Raw genomic sequence first — 8,180 nt, forward strand, 5'->3', positions numbered from 1 at the left:
ACTTGAAAGATTATTTCAGCAAGCTTCAGCGATGTGCCTTAAAGAGCATTGTCACATCTGATGACAACATCACAAATGCTGAGTTTAAGGAGACAGTTCCACTTCCTTGCTTAAACATGAAATATAGGCCCAGTAAGAGTGAGCCTCAGTTGCCAGAGTCCACTGGTGCAGTTACTTTACAAAGAGGCCTAAGTGAGAGCTCAAAACTTCTTTGGGCAAAAACTGAGTCAGAAGAAAGCAAGCTCCTTCTGACAACTTGCACCAAAGAAGTCATCTCAGAGCTTCTGGTCTTGTACAACACTGTTGGAGAAAAAGGATCAGGCTTCTCTATTGAGAGAGAGACATTTGTAGAGGGTGTTCTGGCTCAGCTTGGGGATATCTCCCATTCCAGGGCCTCATCACCAATAGTATGTGAGTTCCCCTGTCAAATTGAGGACAGCAGAAGTAAGGCCACAGCTTCTTTGACCAGTCTGTTAGATTGTATTAGAAAACTCTCAAGTGAGGAATTTAAGAGAAATGCCACTCAAGCAGTGAGTGAGTTCCTAGTTAAAAAGTCCACCAGTAGCTTAACTAGTGCACAGCCTGCTTATTCGAGGTCTTGTTCCATTCAAAACCAGTACACATGGTCAAAGGATATTTGTGCGGATTCTGCTGCCTTTGGCATCATTGAAACATTTGTGGAAGACCTGCAGAGTTTGGCGCAACCTGCAGAAGTAGAGGAGAGAGAACCTGACCTCCAGGAAAATGCACAAAAGCTACAGAGCAGGATCTGGTCTGCTACCACTAGTTTATATAACAATATTAAGAAGACATTAAAGGACTTCATCATTCACCAGCGGAGGTCAGACATGCTGAGCAGAATGTCTAGTCATATACCCACAGAGGACTCTGGACATCTTGGGACTAAGGAGCACATTTGTTTGGCAAGCCAGGACTTGAGGCAAGCTAGTAAGAGTGTGCCTCACTTGCACAGTTTGAACCTTGAAGTGGCTCTACACAGGGGTGTCAGCGAGAGTTCAAAACTTCTCTGGACTGAAACAGACGAGGCTCTACTGACCAATAGTACCAAAGAGGTCATTTCAACAATCTTGACCTCATGCGAGGATCAGACATCAAATGCACCTTGCTTCTCCACAGTAGGAAAGAAAATATCTGATATGTCCCTTGAGGTCAACATATTGGTAGGTGGTGTTCTGTCTCAGCTGAAGGACATCTCCTTGTCAAGGTCCCCAACACCATGTGAAGACATGTTTGAACGTCTCCAAGGTTCTCCTGAGCGAACCTCTCCAGTAAGTCTAGATTGCAGCACGGTTGCCTCCAAAGGCATTGCATCTTCCCACAGTCTTTCAACAAAGAGCCTCCAAAAACTATCTAGTCATGAGTTCCAAACCAAAGCTGAGAAAGGAGTGAGTGAGGTCCTCTCTAAATCATTTAACATTGTGGAGGAAGGTACAACAGATAAGTACCTCCAGTCTGTATCTACATCCACCACATCTACTGATATTATACAAACCATGGTGAAAGACCAGCAGAAGCTCACCCAGACCACCCAATCATCTGACATGGTATCTGGAACCTCCCTGCTCACCACTGGACAGGTTTCTGAGAAAAGAATCTGGTCTGTTGCTCGTAACATCTACTACAGTCTGCAAAGTAAGATTACAGAGTTTCTCAGAAAAGATCTTCAAAGATCAGACACAACACTTGGTTCAATCCAAATCTTTACATATCAAAGCAGTCCTGCATCACAAAGAGCATGTCTCGGCCATCTTGAGGTCAACCAGAGCAGTGTTACACCTGGTGGAAACGATGCCTGTGTGGACATTCCGCACAAATTACTACCTAAAACCACTGAGCTCTCAGGATCCATGCTGGAGGATATTGACACGATCCGTTGTAGGAGTGCTGACAGCCAAAATACAAGAAATACCTCTTCTTCACGCTCTTCCATCTCTCTAACACCTACTTCAAAATTAAGGCAGTCGAAATGGCACTTTGCTTTACCCGGGACTCCCATCCCCACTGAGTTTCCTGCTCAGATTGACTTTCCCATTGTTAGAAACACAATCATTGAGGACTTCTTTCACACAGAGGACTTACTTCCTGTAACCTTTGTGGACAAAGTCAGGCAAGCTGCTGGGGTGGTAGTGGACATTATGGTGGAAAGTGTTGAGAACACACAGGAAAATGGACAGGGTGCTTCACATCTTGACGACCTCCGATCTGCTGTTAGGAAATTGAGAAAAATCATTTCCACTTGGACCATCCATATTTTCAGCCATGAATTGGTGGATAAAGTGATAGCCCTTCAGGACAGCCACAGCACTCCACAGGTCTTAACATTGGAAGCAGCCAAAAGTGCTTCAGACTCCATTATTTCAAGGCTGAGATGGAGAAAGGAACAATGTGCCATATCCAAGGAGCTCTCCTCTCAGCTTCTCCAGATATTTGCTGAAGAGACAGTGAAGTGCTTTCTGAGACAGTGGTCAGATGAGTATGAAAACATAAACTTTGATGTTTCAGTCCAGAACGATCCAAAGACTTCTACTTGCATGGTCATTCTTCAAATGATCACCAAAGCCACTGCTAAATGTTATTTTGAGTCCGCTACCAGCGTGGCCACCAGTGACATTGTAGAAGGCGTGTTTGATTTGGAAAGGGATACCATCAGCAGTACTGGAGAGCAGGTCCTCACCTTCAATACAAAGGTATAGTACACATACATCTTTCATGAATAACACTGCTGTTGACCTTTTATATGATTATTTGTGTCATGGCTTTGCACTGCTTCTTTGCAGTTGATATGCTGTACTTTAAGATATCGAAAACATTTCAGTTTGTTTTAATGTGCCTTTTCCCACCAACCAGGGTTCCAAGAAAGTTAGTAAGAACCTCTGTCCTCAAGAGTCTCTGGAGTACCAGCCTCAGAACATTTCCCCTACTGTGTACTTTACAGGTAAGCCCTGCTGCTGTTTAGGCTGCTGCTCAGTCAAGACTGAGACATTATCCCTTTACCATTCCACTAATTCATTTGGAAAGACGTTGTACTCCTCTGAGTTGTTACCTATGACATACTGTACTGTGGGCTGGGTGGTAGCCTAGTGGGTTAAGAGGTTGGGCCAGTAACCGATAGGTAGAAGCTGTTCAGCAGTCTAATGGCTTGGGGGTAGAAGCTGTTCAGCAGTCTAATGACTTGGGGGTAGAAGCTGTTCAGCAGTCTAATGACTTGGGGGTAGAAGCTGTTCAGCAGTCTAATGGCTTGGGGGTAGAAGCTGTTCAGCAGTCTAATGACTTGGGGGTAGAAGCTGTTCAGCAGTCTAATGACTTGAGGGTAGAAGCTGTTCAGCAGTCTAATGACTTGAGGGTAGAAGCTGTTCAGCAGTCTAATGACTTGGGGGTAGAAGCTGTTCAGCAGTCTAATGACTTGAGGGTAGAAGCTGTTCAGCAGTCTAATGGCTTGGGGGTAGAAGCTGTTCAGCAGTCTAATGACTTGGGGGTAGAAGCTGTTCAGCAGTCTAATGACTTGGGGGTAGAAGCTGTTCAGCAGTCTAATGGCTTGGGGGTAGAAGCTGTTCAGCAGTCTAATGGCTTGGGGGTAGAAGCTGTTCAGCAGTCTAATGACTTGGGGGTAGAAGCTGTTCAGCAGTCTAATGGCTTGGGGGTAGAAGCTCTTCAGCAGTGTAATGGCTTTGGGGTAGAAGCAGTTCAGCAGTCTAATGACTTGGGGGTAGAAGCTGTTCAGCAGTCTAATGACTTGGGGGTAGAAGCTGTTCAGCAGTCTAACGGCTTTGGGGTAGAAGCTGTTCAGCAGTCTAATGGCTTTGTGGTAGAAGCAGTTCAGCAGTCTAATGACTTGGGGGTAGAAGCTGTTCAGCAGTCTAATGACTTGGGGGTGGAAGCTGTTCAGCAGTCTAATGACTTGGGGGTGGAAGCTGTTCAGCAGTCTAATGACTTGGGGGTAGAAGCTGTTCAGCAGTCTAATGACTTGGGGGTGGAAGCTGTTCAGCAGTCTAATGGCTTGGGGGTAGAAGCTGTTCAGCAGTCTAATGACTTGGGGGTGGAAGCTGTTCAGCAGTCTAATGGCTTGGGGGTAGAAGCTGTTCAGCAGTCTAATGACTTGGGGGTGGAATCTGTTCAGCAGTCTTATGGCTTGGGGGTAGAAGCTGTTCAGCAGTCTAATGACTTGGGGGTGGAAGCTGTTCAGCAGTCTAATGGCTTGGGGGTAGAAGCTGTTCAGCAGTCTAATGACTTGGGGGTGGAATCTGTTCAGCAGTCTTATGGCTTGGGGGTAGAAGCTGTTCAGCAGTCTAATGACTTGGGGGTAGAAGCTGTTCAGCAGTCTAATGACTTGGGGGTGGAAGCTGTTCAGCAGTCTAATGGCTTGGGGGTAGAAGCTGTTCAGCAGTCTAATGACTTGGGGGTAGAAGCTGTTCAGCAGTCTAATGACTTTGGGGTAGAAGCTGTTCAGCAGTCTAATGGCTTGGGGGTGGAAGCTGTTCAGCAGTCTAATGACTTGGGGGTGGAAGCTGTTCAGCAGTCTAATGGCTTGGGGGTAGAAGCTGTTCAGCAGTCTAATGACTTGGGGGTAGAAGCTGTTCAGCAGTCTAATGACTTGGGGGTAGAAGCTGTTAAGGAGCCTTTTGTCCCAGACTTGGTGCTCTCGTATCGCTTGCCGTGTGGTAGCAGAGTGAACAGTCTATGACTTGGGTGGTTGGAGCCTTTTGCCAATCATTTACATATCACTTATTTTATTTTTATTTGATTTGATGTCATATTGTAAAAGTATGTATCTGTTTTGCTGAAAATATGATTTTGAAAACAATGAATGTCTACAAGTGTTTCATAAAACAGTTATATTTATTTTTGTATTTTCAAAAGACAGCAAATAGCCAATCAAGTATCAACATAAGTGAAATGAAAGACAGATTTAATTTTCAGTGAATAATTGTCTTGTCCAGTGAGCAACTCAATGACAGCGATTCAATGACATCATTAGATCACCTCCAAGAAGCATCTTCAACGTTCACCTGACAACCCATTGGATAAGACACATACACTAACCAAGTGTTTCTTACCTGTCAAGAAGGTTGAGATCAGAAGCTTCTTCAATACCCCAGAAATGGAAAGGCTTTGAGACAAAGACAATCAATTGTCCAGATAATGCACATACACTAACCCGGATGTTCTACTTGCCCCACTGAGTTACAGCAAAGTTATCATTTATGCATGGGTCCACGATCCACTCATAGCTCTCACAGCTATCTGACAGTTCTCAGAATACTAAGGAAGAAGTGTGTGATATTGGATTTGGTATCCTTCCCACTCCCAAGTGATTGGGAGTCCCATAGGGTGCCGCATAATTGGCCCAGCGTCGTCCGGGTTTGGCCATCATTGTAAATAAGAATTTGTTCTTAACAGACTTGTCTAGTGAAATAAAGGTTAAATAAAAATAAACTATTTAAGCTGTCTGCTATGTTGCTGTGTAAATCCACACACTGCAGGGGAATGATGACACATGCTGTGCTAACACATCGTTACAGTAGTTGTCAGTTTTGTAACGTAAATAAAGAGTTTGTCAAATACTCTATGTGGAATACAGTATGAATTATTTTGACACTGCACAGACTCATATGAGCAATAATGATCCACATCTTAATAAAAGAGTTTTAAGGCAGCAGTGTTCATACTGTATTTTACATTGATTTCAACCACTATAGGTCTTCATCAGCAAGTGAGGATTTCTATGGATAAAAACTAGTGTTAAGTGTGTGGGGGGGGGGGGGGGGCTCAATTAGACCCATGTCAAACACTTACAATCACGTACAGTACAACCACATTCAGTACAATCACATAGTCACATTCAGTACAACCACATAGTCACATACAGCACAACCACAGTCACATTCAGTCAACTGAATGATTCTAGAATAATAATAATTCCATTCACATTTGGCTACTACAAATAGCCAGTGAAATATGATACGTTTTTTGTTCCTTGAGAGGAATGACTGAGAATCCACTGCCTGCCGTTGTAAACTTTCTGCACACAAATCAAACACAGTACTGACTATATCTATAAGCCTCATCCAAAGGAACGGAATTCTATGTCGTCCGCATTGTTTCAGGCATCATCCGTTCCAAAGTCTCATCTTGTTCACTGTAAAAAATTAAAAAATAAATTAGATAAGAGTTCCTTTTTGGACAATTCCAGGTTGTCCCTCCTTGTTTCAGTATGTTTAATCTGCCTAATGACCAGGATCCTGGTGTCTACCCAATGTGCTGAGCACTCCTCCTGGACAGAGTCCGCGCTACATTCAGCTGCTGCAACCATGGTCTCTGTGTGAAGGCACTGTTAGAGAGTCAATCAACCAGAACAAGGTTAGGAGACCAAATCTGTGTCCTAGCATTGTGAAATACTGTATATGTAATGGCCTCAATACATTAATGAAGCGCCCTTACATTCTATCCTCTCCCCATACTGAAACAACTTGTTAGGGTGAACCAATAAGACTGACACTATATACCTTCTAAGCATGATAGTTGGCTCATGATTTGTTTCAGGACTTGTTAGGGTAAACCTATAACAGCTTCTAACCCCAAGTCATAAGACTGCTGAACAGCTTCTAACCCCAAGTCATAAGACTGCTGAACAGCTTCTACCCCCAAGCCATTAGACTGCTGAACAGCTTCTAACCCCAAGTCATAAGACTGCTGAACAGCTTCTACCCCCAAGTCATAAGACTGCTGAACAGCTTCTACCCCCAAGCCATTAGACTGCTGAACAGCTTCTACCCCCAAGTCATTAGACTGCTGAACAGCTTCTACCCCCAAGTCATAAGACTGCTGAACAGCTTCTACCCCCAAGTCATTAGACTGCTGAACAATTAATCAAATGGCCACTGGACAAGTTCAACTGTTTTATTATTTGTTACTTTAGTTTATTGGTTAAATATTCTCTTAACTCTTCTTGAACTGCACTGTTTGTTAAGGGCTTGTAAGTAAAGTATTTCACGGAAAGATCTACACTTGTATTCAGCGCATGTGACAAATAAAGTTTGAGTTGATTTGATTTGACTATGTACCTTCTAAGCATGATGGTTGGCTCATGATTTGTTTGTACTGAAATCTATTCAGGGAGGATAAGGGTATATCATAGGCAGTGATGTAGTGGTAAAACCATTGACTGGTAAATGCTGATTGCCGTTCAGGATTAAAGAAGTAACGCTCCCTCTACTTTCAATGCATCTTCCACAAAAGGTGGGTAAATGCTTGCACAAAATAAAATAAAAAGTGTGTAAACAGCTTTTACATGTGTTCCCCCCCACCACCATTGATTATAGGAGGCTTCTTCTGACAGTATTCACACCTTTCATAAGAAACCTCCAGAGAAATATTCATATTCACCGTAGCTGTCATTTAAACTTGGACTAACCTGGCCAAGGCCAAACAGTATATGGCGTTTTCTCTGGGTGTGCGGTCGCAGTGGAGAGAAAAGGCCTCCAGTGAGGTGGTGAGGATCTGGGCGGAGTTTGGTGAGGCAAACACAGGTCTGAGATTGGTGTCTCTGGAAATGGGCAGGAGCGGGACTCTGCTCCTCCATTGGTTGCTGTTCTGATCCCCACTCTCATCCTCCTCACATCCCTTCCCTCCACATCCCCTCTTCTTCTCTCTTTCATCCCTCGTGGCCACAGGGTGTTGCTTCGGTAGTTGAAGAGGTTTATCCTGGGATGCCAGGGCGCGGAGCGGGCAGGTTACATGAGATGGGCAGTTGATGGGGGTCAAACGTCAAGAGGCTGTGGACATCACCCTGATACCCGCCTTGGCCTCACTCCTCCTGGGCTTGGAGGACATCTTGGGGAGGGTGAAGCCGTCCACCAGGACCGTGTCGCCCACCCTGGTCCTGAACGGAGCCCTGTTGAGGCCCATGCAGTGCCTGGATGCTGCCCTCCTCTGCCCCAGCCTCACCCAGCCCTTTATCTGGAGGTATGTCCGCATGGGCAGGGCCATAACTGGGAGGACCACCACAGAGCACAGCTTGGTGGCCAGGTGACTCACACGCTCCCTGTGGCCGTACTGAAGGGCGATCCTCAGGGGGTCACGACCCTGGGGATCCTGACAGGCAAGGGTCAGAACGCTGCTGGCGATACAGAGTTTGAGGATGGTGAGCTGGCCGCGCTCGA

The 8,180-nt window shown here is 45.0% G+C and overlaps 1 protein-coding gene across 2 annotated transcripts in view; it reads right to left on the minus strand.

Annotated features, from left to right (window-relative positions):
- LOC110530072 (protein ANKUB1-like) overlaps window positions 1-7,759 on the minus strand; it is a 99,721-nt gene extending 91,962 nt beyond the window's left edge. The window contains exon 1 of one of the 2 annotated variants that reach the window (XR_005034851.1): window positions 7,433-7,561. Coding sequence is in view for 1 of the 2 variants with exons in the window: in XM_036936682.1 (XP_036792577.1) it covers window positions 7,433-7,600 (168 nt within the window). In the remaining variant the exon portion in view is untranslated. Of the gene's footprint in view, window positions 1-7,432 lie in introns of both variants that reach the window. The other variant, XM_036936682.1, reaches the window with a different exon arrangement.
- Window positions 7,760-8,180: the final 421 nt, after the last annotated feature.

The sequence above is a fragment of the Oncorhynchus mykiss genome, chromosome 1 (genome assembly GCF_013265735.2).
Source record: "Oncorhynchus mykiss isolate Arlee chromosome 1, USDA_OmykA_1.1, whole genome shotgun sequence".
NCBI lineage: Eukaryota > Metazoa > Chordata > Actinopteri > Salmoniformes > Salmonidae > Oncorhynchus > Oncorhynchus mykiss.